Here is a 17462-nt window from a genome sequence, read left to right on the forward strand (position 1 = left end):
GAAGACTGTTCCAAAGTTTAAGCGCGCAAAAAGAGGAAGCCATCTTTCCGTAATTAGTATGACAAAAAGGCAACAAGAAATTTCCTTGTGCTGCAAACCTTGTGTTATTGTGATTAAAAAGGAGATCAGAACTAACAAAGTTGTAAGAAACTTGTTGAGTTAGTAATTTGAAAAATAATATCACTAAATGATAGTTAAACAAATCAGTAACTTGAAGAATGCGGTTTGTACGCAGTTGTGAAGAGGCGTTAGAGAAAAAATGGCTTCGCGTTATAATGCGGATAGCCTGATTTTGAATGTGCTGAATAGAGGAAAGATGACAATGATAAGTATTACCCCAAGAAGCGATACCATAAATGATATGACTATGAATGAAAGCGAAGTATAACGATAATAATGCTTCTTTCGAAAAAAATGCACGTGATTTGAGTAGTGCTCTAATGCCAAATGCTGTTTTTTGTGGTTAGTAAACTTAAGGGAGGATCTAATTTGATGCCGAGGAAAGAAACACAAGTGGAGGCAGGAATGTCATGCCCATTCAGAGTTATGGTCGGAGAGCAGGGTAAATGTCTCTGTGATGACTTAAATAACATGAATTGCGTTTTCGTAGGGTTTATAACTAGAAAATTGGCGTTACACCATTCAGTAATTTTTGAAAGATCACTGTTTAGTTTCAATGATAGCGAAAGTAATGATTTATCCGAGAGGGCAACAGTCGTATCGTCGGTGTATAATATAGGTAGGGTATAATTAAGGCAGTCAGGTAAATCATTCATATAAATGGAAAATAATAGTGGGCCTAAAATCGAGCCCTGAGGCACTCCTTAGTTAATAATTTTGCTTTCAGCGAAAGCCTCGCCTGCGTACACTGTTAATTCACGATTAAACAGATAACTTTTTAATAAATTAAGAGCTGGACCAGAAATGCCAACAGACTCCAGTTTAGTAAACAAAACTTTGTGGTTTATTGTATCAAAGGCTTTAGTAAAGTCTAAAAAGACCGAGCCAACAAAGTATCCGAGATCAAGTGAATGTCGAATATAATCAGTTAATGCTAGCAAAGCCAAGTTAGCCGAGCTTCCTGAACGAAAACCGAATTGACAGGGTTTCAGCAAGCTAAATTTGTTAAGGTAAATGTTAATACGACGAAGTATAAATTTTTCTACAACTTTACTAATTGAAGGTAAAATACATATGGGACGATAGTTCGCGACTTGAGCTTTGTCACCCTTTTTATGAACAGGAATGACTTTAGCTTTTTTTAGACTTCTAGGGAATATACCGCTTTTGAACATAAGGTTAATTAAATTACTGAGAGCATTAGAAATAGTCGGAGCAACAAGCTGTAAATGAAATGCGGAAATTCCATCAAAACCAGGACTTGTGTCCTTTAAGTTGAAAATCTCAGTAAGGACTTCTTCAGATGTTATAGAAAACAAAAAGAAAGATTTATCGCATCGGCTCGTATGATAAACAGAAGGAACATGGGTAGTATTATAAATTTCATAAAAGTGATTACTGAACGCACGAGCAATGCTAGGCGGGTCAGTGATAGTCACATTATTGTAGATTACTTTTTCAATGGAACTGCCAGAACGCGGTACATTCAGAAACTCGTTGATAAGCTGCCATTGTTTTTTTGGATGAAACTTATTTTTCATGAATTCATTTTCGTAATATTGCCTTTTAGATTTCTTCAATAAATTACTCAACATGTTGCAATACTTCTTATAGCGTAATGCTAAATTCACATTGAAAGGCTGTTTTTTAGTCTTCCTATACATGTTTTCTTTTTTCCTCATGCTCACAAGTAGCACATTAGTGATCCAGGGATTATGCAGAAATTTAAATTTCTTTTTGGACTTAACAGTGACAGTGTTAGCATGAACAGCTTTTAAAAGTAAAGAGGAAAATAACTGAAGCGCTTCTTCTGGATTTAGTTTGGTAGCTATAACTGTCCAGTCAATTTTGTCAATTGCATCAACAAAATTTATAATATCAAGACGAGACGTAAGGTAACAGGGATCTGACCTAGGAGGGTTAGATTTGAATGTGACGAATACAGGGTAATGATCTGATATGTCTATGTCAATTACACCAGACTTTGGTGAAGGCGAAATATTAGTGAGGGCATGGTCTAAAAGGGAGCTGCTTCCTTGAGTTGAAATCCTGGTGGCCGAAGTTATTAATTGCTCAAGCCCAAAGCCAGAAAAACAGTCCGAATAAGCGCATACAGTACTATTGTCGATATCGAGCAAGTTAATATTTATATTACCTACAATTAGGACAGGCTTGTTTTCACTAGTAATTGTTTGAAGAACTAAGCTAAGATGACGAAGGAAATCAGGTATGGAAGAAGATGGAGAACGGTAAATACAGCCAATAATAATTCCGCCACAATAATTTGGAAAAGACAAGGCATCGGTTTCGATCCAAACAGTTTCGCAGTGAAATATATCTATGGAAAGGTCCAGTCTACGTTTATATTTAATGTGGGGTGCGACGAAAATCGCGCTACCACCATGTTGATATGCAACACGGTTACAATACTCAGCCTGACAGGCACGGAACCCGTATAAATTGCTATCAGCCGGGCCAAGCCGTGTCTCAGTTATGCAGATGAATGAAAAAGTGTGGGAAAGAGAGTCAATGAATGAAGATATGTTATCATGACTCTTACGCAAACTTCGTGCATTGAAGTGAAGCAATGAACAACCAACAGATTTAAGCAGTGACGTAGCTTCAGAAGGTGAAAACAAAGACATGTTTGAGGGAATGATTGGATGCCTAAAACAGAGACTAATCACAAATCAGGTTAAGTGATGACGCTGAGGTCAGACTCAGAGCTTATTAAGAACACTTTGCTATTTTCAGTCTTGCGTGCTTTAATCTGACAGTTGTCTGTCCAAATGAACTGCCACTTATGCTGCTTCTTTAGAGCAAGAGCTCGGCTGAACAGACGTTTGTTCTCAAATGTGAGGTGCTCATTGACATATATAGGGCTATCACTATTACCAGAGAGCCCAATCATGGAGGTTCCCAGGCGCGCCTTTCGAGCCTTACGAAGGAAGTCATTCTTCTTGACACGGGAGCAAAATCAAACGATTAAATTTTTATGGGGTGATTTGCTAGAGACCCGATGAACTGTGCCGATGTCCGCCACATCAATTTGACAGTCAATTGCATCAGCGACAGTGCTCAAAATGGCAGAGCAATCCTCTCCTTGCGTTGACGGGATGCCTTTAATTTCAATATTGTTCAGCCTGCTGTACTGTTCCATTGATGCAATTCTTTTTGTCAGGGATTCATTTTGTGCTGTCAAAGCCTTGTTTGTAGCGGACAGTCCATCAAACGTAGTCCTCATTTCTTCATACTGCTGACTGATAAAGCGTACACTATCAGCAAGTTTAGAAATATTGCCAGGGCCCTGCTCTTCAAGTTTTTGTACAATCCTTGCAGCAATCTCTTCAACAACAGAATCCAGTTTGCCCTCAAGCAAGGATTCGAGCCGCTAAATCTTTTTGCATAGCTCAGCATTAGTAGGCATCTCACAGCCGAAGAAGTAGACACAGCCAAAAACCAAAAACCAGTGAGCAGCAGTGGCAAAAAGAACCGTGACGTAAGAAAATTTCCAGGAACAAATGAAGACCAACCTGCAGTCAGTAGAAGTAGCAGGAATTAGTGTTCGTTCTCGTTGTTGCGACTGCTGCTCAATGTACAGATACATCTGTGAATACTTAAAGGCAATCTGGAAATCTTTCGAAGATGTCAGACTGAGCCAACTGGAATATTGCCGAAACAGGCATATCAGACTTTTTGTGTACGGCAGGGACTGTGAAGTAACTGGGGGATACGTGTTTCGTGATATCTTTTGGAGGCGAAGGCGTAACTGAAGCAGCATGTTCAGAAATGTCAGTGATATTCATAAATAATGCCGCCATTTTCCCCATGCGAAATAACGGGCGGTGAATGAGACGATCAAGGAGCGATTGACCATTCTATGCGCGGTGCAGACGCTCAATATGATATAGAGCTCTCTGGTCTGCTTGCAGCCTCAAGGGTAACTGATGCGCTTCAGTGAGCAATGCTAAAAATGGCACCTCACGAGGTAATCCAAGCATTAGTCGAAGGGCAACACGATGATCTCGTTCCAGTTGGGCCATCAAATTAGATGGTACGTTCAAGACTGGTAACGCATACATCATGCCTGAGAGTACAGATGACTAGTGCACCTGCAGAGCCGTTGTTTGGTCGCAGCCAGCACCTCTAGCAGTCAAGGCGGCCACATACTTAAGGAAGCAGTGTGATTTGCATCGTACAAATTTAGCGGCAGGACGCCAAGAGATGCGATCATCCACACTTAACCCCAAATAACGGTGTTGTCGCACCCAGCTTAGATGCGTTTCGTCAAGGTACAGTGGGCTCATTGTTCGACGAGCGCGTTGTTTAGGGTGATATGTTATTGCAGCCGACTTAGCAGGTGATATGTGCAGAACAACTTCAACCAAGTACTTCGAAGTCGCGTTTAGAGCTCTTTGTAAGCTTGCCCGAAGCCGCGGACCATGGTGCGAAGCGCCGCTTATTCACAGAGCAATGTCATCGGCGTAGATAGCTACGCTCACAGGGAAGCCACTGTCTCGAGGGAAGCGACTTGGAAAAGCGGAAAGTACGGTGTTAGGCTGAAGTTAGGCTTCACAACATTGGCGCGCTCGTCAGCGACCTTTGCGGAATTCTCCTGTGGAAGGCTTCCCGTTCGGCTTCGCAGTGTGTTACCGGCATAGGTGAACACAAGCGCTCGTATTTTCTTCGGTTTCCGAGGCTACACGGGTGAACAGCTTAGGCCTCGGAGTCCAGCACAGGCAGACATTCGCCCGGTTTGCCTACTTGGTGATTCGAACGTCGTCGATACATTAGCGTAGTCACTTCGAGAAACTAATCCTCATATTCCCTTAGCCTGTATTATTACATAAAACATGCAACAAATACGCTTTTGTATCTTTGTACTATTGTGCTGTCGCTTCGCTTGTTGCAAAAAGCACGAGCTGCCGTGGCCAGCTTGCGCCACGCGAGCGCACACGATCACGTTGTGCGGGCGGAAGTTTTCGAAGCCAGAGTTTGAGTTCTGCTCAAGCTGTTCAACTCCACAATGAAAACCGGATCGTGCGCTAAGAGCGGCCCGTAAGAACAGATGCCCCAGAATCTTGACAGCGAAGATATTTTTGCCAAAGGCCAATGTCAAAAGATCCTTGAGAACAAAAAGCTTTGCGAATTAGAGCCAACGGCATTGTCAAGTTGAAATAAGCATAATTTTATGACGCCGCAAAAGGTGAAATAAATGAATGAACATAATTGTGGTTGGAGCTGCGCCTCGGAGCACTATAATTCGAGAACACATACGTTGCAGCCACCTCCCTGGCACGTTCCACCAGCCATTGCTGCTGACTGCTGGTGGTGCTGGTGATGGTCAGCCGCTCCTTATAGCATCAGAAAAGTGACTATGTGTGGATGTTCAGCGTTTGCTTTACTAACGATTGCTATCACCAACATTGATGCAAAATAGAGTACTTAATGACTAGTCGCTCCATGGGTAGAGAACGCAAAATGAAGTGTTAAAAAGACTGAATACATGAAAGAACTCTCGTAATAAACAATACTCTACTATTAAGACGAACGGAGCTTCGGCAACCGATAAGATAACAAAATAGTAGACGATGGTCTCACAAGCACATATGCGATCGAGAACTCCGGTTACGTACATTGTCTAGTCGACTGGAATGTGATGCGAATGATCAAAACGAATTGTTAAGTGAAAAATCAAGTTATAAATGTACAACGCACAAGCGTAAACGTACAATTATACAACGCCTAGTATCCGCTATCTCAACGTTAAATCGATATTTTGTACTCGTATCATTTCGAAGCGTTTTCATCGCCATCCGCCACGAAAAGGTGGAATGCTCGCCTTAAGTACTGCTATAAAGTGGGTGAGAGAGATGGATATAGGGAGGAAACTAGCCATCCCACAGTTGGACATATCATGCATACGGAGTGAAGGCTGCGGGAAGCGAAAGAGAGAGACGTTCAGACAGCACACGTGCACTAGACAAGACACAACGTGCAGACAGTATGTGGAGGCTTTTCAGCACCTGCTCTGCCACTGTTTACACTTCCAAGGAAAACGCCGGGCCCTCTCATGTGCTATACGCCGATTAGACTATCGACGTTTTATCAAAGCTAAGGTCCTGGAAGCCTGGCCTGACCCCTTCTCCACGAGTGCTTCTTCAGAAACTGAAGGCAACACACGTGAGTGGCAGTAGGTCTAACCCACTCATTTGTGTTTGCAGTCTTATAGTTTTCTCACTACTGCAGCTCGAAAAGTGCCAAAGTTCGACGACGCGATGTTTGTATTTCGTCCCTCGCAACTTCCCCTACGCAACAAGGGTCGCACTTTTGAGTTCATAATCTGATATGCGTTTTAGAAGTAAAGCTTTACGTCACTCAGCTTAATGAGGCCGAAAATTGAGAAGCCAAAGACATTAAAGAGCTAAGGCCAAGTGGTCTGAAGTACTACCGCTGCCACAGAATACCAAACAAGCCTGGCAAAATAATTACGGGGCACATCAGATGGATGCGTTAAATTTCATATCCTACGTTTCTAACGTTTAAATTTTGCTTTCCACATACGCACTCCTTAACATTGTTACGCAGCCTTGCTCCTTACTTGATGTGCACCTTTAACGCTCAGAAATTGTAACGCACAAACCGCGAGGAGACTCAAGAAAAGTGAAATGCTCGTTGACTGATGTTAGTGAAGATACCCACTGGCTGCTGTTTAAACTAGGAAAGATGGTAAAGATAAGGTGTTTAATAATTAGGAGCCCGTTAATAGCATCCTTGTTGCGCATATAACCATGCCAAGGTTTTCTAAAAGCAAGAAAAGTAAATTAAAACTGACATGTCATATATGGTAACCGAAGTCACGACCTCAGCATGTTGCGTGTCGTGTTCTTGCCAATCGAACCTTTTCAGGGTATCTGTAGGGATGTCTGTATATCCCAGCCTTGAAACAAATAGTCAGCGCCGCTCCCAGCTACGGCAGCGAATGAGCAGAATCACCCTATATTTTCTGGAAAAGGCAGGGGTACATTGCTTTCTTTCAAATTGAATTTTTTTTTTTTTTGCTCCACTATAAGGAATGTTCGAACAAGAAGCATACTGTAACAGAATGGATAACTGGGTTTGTTGGTTTACTTGCATCTTGATACTGTAAAAGGGCACAAAGACGAGAACGAAGAGAGTGAACAGGACGAGGCGCGCCCAGTATTGTCCACTCTCTTCGTTCTCGTCTTCGTGCGCTTTTACAGTTTCAAGATCCAACAAGAAGCGTGGTGGAAGTTACAAGGTGGCAGTGGCTGTCTCTTATTTACTGAGACAATGTTGCGCGTGGCTTCTTTGCATATTTACATAAATATCCACGCTTATGGAAGCAAAACGCCGGCAGCTACATACATCTGTACTGGTAAGGCCGGAGCAAGCGACATGTGTGGGTTGTGGATTCGGCTCCGGACGGTGACATGTTGCTTTTCCATCACCGTTCTCCTTTTCTACAATGATCTTCATTGGGGATTAAAAAAAAAGAAAAAAAAAGAAAACTAAACACAGAGCTAACGACGCCAAGTATTGAAACACTTCAGGTCGCCTGCAGTTTCTTTTCTTTTCTTTTTAGTTGTTGGCTTCTTTGGTAGCTTAATATGTAAACTTCTCCAATACATCTACTCACCTGGAATATATAAGTCTCGTCGAACACAGGATTGCAAGTTTTCTTCTTGAATTTCGTCTGCTGATACCTTCGCTCGTCGGGCAGTAGTTGAATTCTGCAATGAGCCAATGAAAGAGAAAACTGTTATTTAGTCAACTACTGCATTCTACCACAGGGCACCGATTCCTTACTCCGCCCATTCAAAGCATTCCGAACAGAGTTGACAATCTTTAGTGCGCAGATTGCCGGGAACGAATTAGGTAATTTTGCTCCGCAGCTGTAACCGCTGAATACGTGAACTGGGCCGCACTGGGCATTAACGCTGGGAGTGTAAGCGCCAGCGACATCGTGTGGCTCTTAACACTTCAAGCCGGCATTAGGCCTCCAAAAGGTATGTGCTGATATGACAAGTAAGGTAGCTGTTCTAAACGTTTGTTCTCGTTCAGGAATTAAAGACAGCGTTTAGGAACATTGTAGTGCCCACTCATCAATTAGGCGGTGTCGCGGAGAGACAGATAATGTGTACGCGCAACGAAACGCTCCATATGATTATACTTTCAGGCCTCAACTCAAGCTTCTGCATCGCACAACAAAGTGCCGAAGTAAACCCCTCAGAATTCACTTGATTTAACTTGCTGCGCCAGTCGTTTTGCGTACGCAGTTACGCGCTAGTTCATCTTTCCCTTCTTTTCATCAAAAGCAGCAGGCTGAAGGCAAGGCGTGGAAGCTTCTGTAGTCGTTGCAAGAATGGGGAAAAACATGTACAACATGAAATAAAAGCACGATGAACAGGCGCTACCTTTCAACTGAACATTCCATGCCCGCGTTATGAAAGGCATATCCTTTACACGCGCATGCGCATCTGCGTCAAGCAAAATGAGAACTAAATAATATGGAAGAAAGGAAAGAATAGAAAAGGTGGCTATGTTGTGGTGATAGACTCCTCAAGAAAACGTATATCCGTTCCGTACAAAGAAAAAAGAAGGGTCACTAATGCGCCCCGACCTCCTCCTGTTTGTAATAACATGAAATTAAATGAGTGACTGGTGCCTGTTGGTGGCACCGGCTTCTCCTGATCGTGTGGCAAACAAAATGAGATTCCTAAAAGCACAGAACAACACTGAATACAGCCATAGAGCACAAACGCATACAACGTTCTGCACGCGATTATATAGGAAGTCGCAGAAAATAGTATACAAGAACACACACAAACAGGTACAAACGTGTGTTAAACCACATAGTTCTATAATTTAATGCAAGCACTTGAAATAGTCGTGGTATTGTAAGAGGAGTGGGCCATAAGTACACTTTATATACAATATAACTGCAAACCATCATATAACTAACGTAATTTTTCATGGCGCATATGTCATCTGAAGTATAACAACACATTTTTTTTTTTATTAGAAGACGCGAAGATTTAGTGTGAACCTAGCAAGTTCGTATTGTATCGTAAATATCTGTTTTTAGCGCGGACTTGCTGATTTGTAAACGCCGATCATGTTTAAATTTTTGTTAAACTTCCCAATATCAGGGATACTTTTGTAAAATAGGTCAGGCCCTAAATCAGAATTCTTCTAGCTATAGAATCCGAAGAATTCAACTGTGTTAATAGTCTCAAATGCAACAAATTTTGTTCAAATCAGTCCAGCATTTCCGTGTTTTACATTCACTTGATAAGGGAAATTGGAGTTGGCCCAAATGTACAGCTTTCTGTTATTTCGAGACATGTTGCGCATAAAACGTACTCATTCTAGCCGACGCGTCTTCCGCGTGGCACCATGATGTTCTTTAGGCCATTTATTTATCTTCGTAACAAACGTTCGTATACAATGCCTATTATGCGCCAAATGGCAAGTCCACTCAACTTACCTATAGTTTCTTTAGATATCCTCTTACTTATGTCGGGCAGTATAAGGTTGCGCTAATTTATGTCATTCTACAACTCGGCCTTTGAAAGCATGGTGGAGCCGGAGCACCTTTCGCAGCTCCGGAACGGGATGGTAGACTTCATCTTTACAGACAGCGATCCTGGCGGGGTTCGATAACTCGAAAGGGACAGCAGTGGCGTCACTGAAGATTGTGACAGCAATGAAAGCCGGCAATCGCAACGGCGATATGCCTCCCGCAGCCGCCACGAAGCCAAATAGCTCTTCTCACAGATATATCACCCGCCGTGGTTGCTCAGTGGCTATGGTGTTGGGCTGCTGAGCACGACGTCGCGGGATCGAATCCCGGCCACGGCGGCCGCATTTCGATGGGGGCGAAATGCGAAAACACCCGTGTGCTTAGATTTAGGTGCACGTTAAAGAACCCCAGGTGGTCGAAATTTCCGGAGTCCTCCACTACGGCATGCCTCTTAATCAGAAAGTGGTTTTGGCATGTAAAACCCCATAATTTATTTTTATCTCACAGATATATCGAAGAACAAGTGTGATATAAAAGAACGTATTGAAGCGTAAAAGAAAGCGAAACGCGATGAACAACAGGCGACCCTCCATAACGACGTTGATTGCTGTGTGAGCTAGTATACAGGGTGTCCGACATAACTGGAGCAAAGAATTTAAACATGAAAGGCGCGTCGGAAGCGAATTGAACCAAACGAACACTACTCGCAATAGCCTATAGTAACAGCGCGGAAAGCGATGCAGCAGAAGGTCAGCCGCACGGGTGTCTAAATCGCACCCCTGCACAGAGCACACTTTCTTTAGAGGCCGACGAACGCTCTGGTTGTAGAGTGCTGGTCTCATCGTCAGACGCCAAGCCCGTCGGCCAGCGCAGCCGCACGAAAGACAGCTGAAGTAAAAAATTATCTGCTAGTCGTAACTTACAACTTTTCACTGAACAGGTTAAAAAACGATGACACTATCGGCGCCGGCAAATTCAGACATTCCCAAGCAAAACAACATGCGGGAGGGGGGCGTATTGTAATAGGTGAAATTTACGAGCGCGCCTTTTTGCGCATTTCAAGAGCTGCATTGCATTGCAAGTGATAGTGGCGTTATCGCCCCTCTTATGGTGGGCGCTGAAAAGCAGTATTTATTGATAATGATGAAGTAAGATAGAGTTTTCTTTTCTTTTCTCGCCACGCGTAAAATAAAATTGATTCGGCATTTTATTATTGTTGAATGAATCAAACTGCGTCCCGCTTTGATTGAAAAACGTTCAGTAATTTCATTCTAGTACGCTACGTAGAAATCGTGCGACGCAGTACCAACTTCATGATTGCCCAAGTTAATCGTGCTTTAACATTTCTTCACCGGAGTACACATATAATCGTATTTTTACATACACCACCTGACATATCCATACATACGCATGATTGCGTAACACGTAGTAGCTGATGACGTCACAACCTTTCGTTTACGCTCGTTCATTGCTTATGTAGGAATCAACGATTGCCATGTTGTAAACTCGCGTCGAACGGCCGGCGTAGAAATCATGCCGTTGCCGCCATACGATCGTCTTCAACGTGGTCGTCGTCGTGCAGCTGTATTCACTGACATGTACGCTCGCGACCCACACACACAACTACGTACTCAATTTACACAAACACGTTGGTCTACCTGGCAGCGCTTTGCGGAACCCCACACAATGCTAGATAGCCAGGAACATGCGCCATGCTTCGTATCGACGATTCCGACGGTACGTGGCGTCCAATTTCATGTCTCAAGAGGACAAGGAAAGCGCGAATGCAGCCGCGTTGTTAGTCATGCAAAAAGCATGGCCGAGAATAGCGTTACCTGGAATTTACTGGAGAAGCAGGCATATAAAGCTCTTGGTCGCCTTGCTTTTTGATAAGGTCCTTTGATACTTTGTCTTCTGGTCAAGAAACTTCTCCCAAAGTTTCACACAGAGACAGGAAGTGCCACCAGAGGCGCCAACGTCAGCAGCAGGAGTCGGCCGCGCTCGGCTGGCCGAGGCCAGGCGCTCTCCCGAATCTTTCTCCAGCAAAAACGCCTGCCGCACCTTTTTTCTTTATCTCTCTTTTAAGGCGAAAGCCTTAAGTGGCTCCTACCCCGATGGTCTGGAAAACGCGGCGCGCGGTACAGAAAGTCATGTGCACTCGCCTCGCGAAGACACGCGCTCGTGCGACTGCTCGCGCGTTCGTCTTCGTCGGCTTCTTCCACAGCTGCCTCTGATGCCGCTCATCATGCCAAAATAAGGGCAAGGTTACTTAAGATAGAGTTAATTCAGGAGCTAGAACCCGCGACCTTCGGTGGGACTCAAACCCTCGACCTTATGTAGAAGTCCAACCCGCGACCTTTGATTCAAAGGCGAAATTAATTAAGGTAAAGTCAATTATCTTGAGCTAATTAAGGCACTTGAACCCACGGCCTTTGGTGGGAGAAAAGAGATAAGAAGTAACAACGCATTAGAGTAAGAATGTCAAGTAATTTAATAAATGTCCATTGAGTGCGCAGGCTTTCACCTTCACCCTCCTTGGCGAATGCTAAAGTTACTGTGAATTTTTCTTTTCTTTTTCATTTTTGTATTTTAAGCGAAGCTTTCTTTGTCTACCGTTCCATCGTTTCGCCTCGGTCGGTCGGTCGTTGGTCGGGTTCTCGCCGCGTAAATTCGCACGCACTTTACAAAAAAATAAAAAATAAAAATAAGAATAATAAAATAAATAAAAAAAGATGCGCTCCTGCCGGTGGAATTCGAACCACTGCATCCCAGAGCAGCAGCCCGATGCTTGAACCATTAGGTCTTCACCACTTCCTTTTTCTTTCGTGGTATTTATTGCAAATATAATACGTACTTGCGCAAGGTATTTAAATAGCGGCTAAAACTGTCATAGCCGATGATTAGGCCACAAGCACACTTTTTCTGTTCTCTTTACTGCACAGAAATATGAGTAATGTCATGTGTAATGGATTACATTACATTCAGAGAAGCACCCGTACACTTATCTCGCGCCAACACCAACTTCCTTTCTGCGATAACCACCGCGCGTTGATTGAAAACAAATTCTGGTGCTTTCCATGACAAAACCAAGATATGATTGTGAGGCACGCCGTAGTGGGAAACTCCAGAATAATTTTGACCACATGGGATTCTTTAACTTCATGATGATGATGATATGTGGTGTTTAATGGCGCAAGGGCCAGGTGTGGCCAAAGAGCGCCATGACAAGTGGTGATGTTGACGATGTATTATGGAGATGTGACTTGGCTGTAAAGTGGCCTAAAAATAGTTGCTGTAAAGTGCATAAAATCTACGTGATATAAAATTATGGCGATGACTAATGACGAATACTATGAACATTAAAATCCATCGTAAAAGAATGACATAGAATTGAAAGTATATGAGATGGTTAAAATAGCTGGAGCACTGTTGCCTCGCCGGAGCCCTTGAAACACAAGGGCCTAGAGGCACGTGCTATACGAAAGAACTATCACAGCGCCATCCTCTGAAGAGAGGAGGCGCTACGAACATGTGGGGCTAACAACATGCAATACAACATCTTTCAGATAACTTAAAAGTGCATTGGTGTCAAATAGCGGTTCTGGGCCGAGTAACATTAATGGGTGAAGGGGAATGTGCTGCCGATATGCTAAGGGAAAATGTCTCTTTCTCTCAGATTCGGCTTCCCGACACTCCAGGAGGACGTGGAGTACGGTCAGCCTCTCCCCGCATCTACCACAGGATGGAGGCTCACTTCCGGTTAGTAGAAAATTATGTGTGCCAAACGTGTGTCCTATTCTGAGACGACACAATAGGACATCTGTTCGCCGCGATTTTGTAGTAGAGGGCCAGAATCCTAACTGTGGTTTTATCAGGTGGAGCTTATTATCTGTTTCCGCTTCCCACATGCGTTGCCAGTGGTCTCGCAATCTCCTTCGCAAGAAAGGCCTCAGATCTGTGACAGGCACCTCAGCGGTAGGGTTAACGGCTTGCGATGCTATAGACGTGGCCATCTCGTCCGCCAGAACGTTGCCTTCAATTCCCCTGTGGCCAGGTACCCAGCATATTATGATATGCTGCTTAGATGAGTACGCTTTGCACAAGACCGAATATAATTCATTAAATACGGGATTTTTATGTTTGCTGAGTGACATTAAGGCCTTCACGACGCTGAGAGAGTCTGTATAGATCGCCGTTCTTGGAAGTTTCGATTTTCTTATGTGCTTTACAGCAGAGAGTAATGCGTAGGCCTCGGCCGTAAAAATACTTGTTTCCGGATGCAGTACATCGGATTCCGAAAACGATGGGCCGACGGCTGCATAGGATACCCCGGCATTTGACTTCGAAGCGTCTGTGTAGAACTCTGCGCAGGAGTGCTTGTGCTGGAGTTCTAGGAAATGCATTCGGATTTCGGCCTCAGGAGCGCGCTTTGTAACTTTTATAAAGGATATGTCACATTGTATCACCTGCCACTCCCAAGGAGGTAAGAGCTTGGTTAGGTGCATTAAGCGATGCTCGAGGAGTGGGACATGCATTTCATCGCTAAGCTCCTTCACACGCAGCGAGAAAGGCTGTCTTATGGAGGGACGATTGCTGAAAAGTGTAGCGCACGTCATATCAGTAACGGTATCAAAACATGGATGTTCAGGATTAGAGCGTACTTTAAGGAAATATGTATAGCTAATGTATGATCTCTGTAGGTGGAGAGACCATTCATTTGATTCTACATATAGGCTTTGTATGGGACTCGTTCTGAAAGCACCAGTGGCCAATCGGATTCCTAGGTGGTGGACAGGATCTAGGATCTTTAGTGCGCTCGGGGCGGCAGAGTTATATACTACAGCACCATAATCCAATCGAGACCGAATTAGGCTCTTGTATAGGTTCATTAAGCACTTCCTATCACTACCCCATGTAGTCTGGGATAGGAGTTTCATTAAGTTCATTGTTTTTAGACATTTTTCTTTCAGATATTTAATGTGTGGAATGAAAGTGAGTCTGTAGTCAAGTATGATACCTAAGAATTTGTGCTGTTTGCTGATAGGTATTCGTTGTCCACACAGTTCTAAGGAAGGATCCGGAACCAGGCCTCTCTTTCTTGTAAAAAGAACACAAGAGCTTTTGTTAGGATTGATCTTAAATCCATTCTTGTCTGCCCACATTGAGACTTTGTTCAGGCCGTGCTGTACCTGTCTCTCGCACACTGCGAGGTTACAGGATTTGAAAGCTATTTGTATGTCGTCCACGTAGACAGAATAAAAGATTGCCGGTGGTAATGAAGCGCGAAGCGTGTTCATCTTCACGATGAAGAGTGTGCAGCTGAGCACGCCTCCTTGCGGTACACCAGTTTCTTGCGTAAAAGGACGCGAAAGTACATTTCCTACTTTTACCCGGAAGGTACGACTGGACAGATAGCTTTCTATTAGGTTAAGCATATTTCCATGGATACCCATTTCTAACAAGTCTCTTAGGATTCCGTAACGCCACGTCGTATCGTACGCCTTCTCCATATCGAGGAATATGGATAAGAAGAATTGTTTGTGTACAAATGCGTCCCGGATATTTGCTTCTACACGTACAAGATGGTCAGTTGTGGAGCGCCCTTCTCGGAAGCCGCACTGATATGGATCAAGGATTTTGCTCAGTTCAAGGAAATGGATGAGTCGCCGATTAATCATTTTTTCAAACACCTTACAGATGCAACTTGTGAGGGCTATCGGGCGGTAGCTTGCGACTGAGGAAGGGTCCTTGCCTTGTTTCAAAACAGGGACCACAATGGCTTCCTTCCATGCGGTTGGAAGGTACCCTGCATCCCAAATGGTGTTGAAAAGTGTGAGTAGTGTAACCTGCGTGTCATTATGTAAGTTTTTGAGCATTTCATACATGATTCTATCAGATCCTGGTGCGGAGCTGTTGCATACGCTCAAGGCAGCTCTCAATTCAGCAATACAAAAAGGACGGTTGTAAGGCTCATTCTCTCGACCTTTTCTTCTTAATGGCTTACGTTCTTCTGTTTCTTTGTATTTGAGAAAGGACTGTGTATAATTTGTTGGACTTGACACGCTCTCAAAATATTCCCCAAGTGAGTCTGCCTGGTCTTGCAGTGTATCGCCCTGTGTGTTTACCAGGGGGAGTGAATGTGTTTGCCGCCCTCTAATCCTATTTACTCTGTTCCAGGCTTTGGCCTCATCCCTAAACGAGTTAATACTCGATAAAAACTTGTGCCAGCTTTCTCTTCTGGCCTGTCGTCGGGTTCTCCTACCTTGGGATTTTATTTTTTTAAAGTTGACAAGATTCTCAGCGGTGGGAGAAGCTCGCAGCAACCCCCACGCCTTGTTCTGATTCTTACGGGCGGTCCGACATTCGCTGTTCCACCATGGTACACGTGGTTTGCATGCCAAACCACTTACTTCGGATATGCATTTTGACGCGGCATCTATTATGAATGCTGTAAGATAATCCACAGCAGCATCAATTTCTAAAGAAGACAGGTCCGCCCATGAGATGCTAGAGAGAGATCGAAATTTCTGCCAGTCGGCTGTGTCTATCTTCCACCTAGGAGCTTGTTGAGGATATTCGTTTTCTTTGGATGTTCTTATCAGTATGGGGAAGTGGTCGCTCCCGTAAGGATTGTTCATAACTTCCCATTGGAGTTCAGGTAGTATACACGGGGAAACTAGGCTGAGGTCAATTGATGAAAATGTTCTGTTGGCGAGAGAATAATATGTGGGTGCCATCTTATTCAGCAGGCATGCACCAGAAGAGAAGAGGAACTGTTCAACAAGACGACCTCGCGCATCTATACGAGAGTCGCCCCACAGGCTGTTGTGCGCATTGAAATCTCCAAGTACAACGTAAGGTTCTGGCAATTCATCTATGAAGGACTGAAATTCATGTTTGCTTAGTTTGTACTGTGGGGGTATATAAATCGAACAAATAGTGATAAGTTTGTTTAGCAAAACAATTCGAACCGCCACTGCTTCAAGGGCCGTTCGTAGCTGTAAATGTTGACATGCTATGCTCTTTTGGATTACTATTGCAACACCTCCCGATGATGCGATTGCATCATCGCGATCTTTGCGAAAAGTAACATGCTGTCGGAGAAAGTTTGTGTGTTTGGATTTTAAATGTGTTTCCTGTAAACACAGCACTTTTGGATTGTGTTGGTGGATCAGTTCTTGTACATCATCAAGATTTCTAAGGAAACCTCTGACGTTCCATTGTATGATTTGTGTATCCATATTTAATGTAAATTAGTGCTGTGTGTACGGAAACGGAAAGATGCCTTAGATTACAGAGCCCTTTCGAGGCCCTGTAATAGGTGTTTTGTTCTTTTTTGAAGCGTTCGAGCGATTCTCGACGTTCCTTAGGCGCCTGGTGCGCCTTGAGGATAGGTGTGGTGTCCATTGCCTCTTGTCAGGCGCCGGACACGTGCTCTTGCGAGCGGGAAGTTTTCAGAGGGAGTCCCGCCTTGGAGGGCAAGACCCCTGCGCCCACCAGCCCGGAGGTCGATGGGGCTCCCAGAGGGATTTGGCTGCGCTTGCCGTTGCCAGCGCTGGAAGGGGCCTCGGAGGCTGGGGCAGCCTCGGCTGCGTCCACCTTCGGGGTCGATGGCCCCGTCTGCTGGGTAGACGGAGCAGCGCTAGCTGCAACCGCCGCGGGGGCAGATGGCGTAACTGCCGACTCACTGCCTGTGGGTCGGACAGCCGCTGGAGGCCGTTGTGGCGCTGCCCCCTTACGCGCCACATCGGCAAAGCTACTCTTAGACAGGTATGACACCCGCCTACGTGCCTCC

At 44.3% G+C, this 17462-nt stretch overlaps 1 protein-coding gene across 1 annotated transcript in view; it reads right to left on the reverse strand.

Annotated features, from left to right (window-relative positions):
- The window catches only part of LOC126548218 (synaptotagmin-15-like), a 419497-nt gene that overhangs the window by 60232 nt on the left and 341803 nt on the right, over window positions 1–17462 (reverse strand). Inside the window, exon 5 of the mRNA XM_050196361.3 lies at window positions 7781–7874. Coding sequence (XP_050052318.2) covers window positions 7781–7874 — 94 coding nt within the window. The remainder of the gene's footprint in view (window positions 1–7780; window positions 7875–17462) is intronic.

The sequence above is a fragment of the Dermacentor andersoni genome, chromosome 1 (assembly GCF_023375885.2).
Source record: "Dermacentor andersoni chromosome 1, qqDerAnde1_hic_scaffold, whole genome shotgun sequence".
Classification (NCBI taxonomy): Eukaryota; Metazoa; Arthropoda; class Arachnida; order Ixodida; family Ixodidae; genus Dermacentor; species Dermacentor andersoni.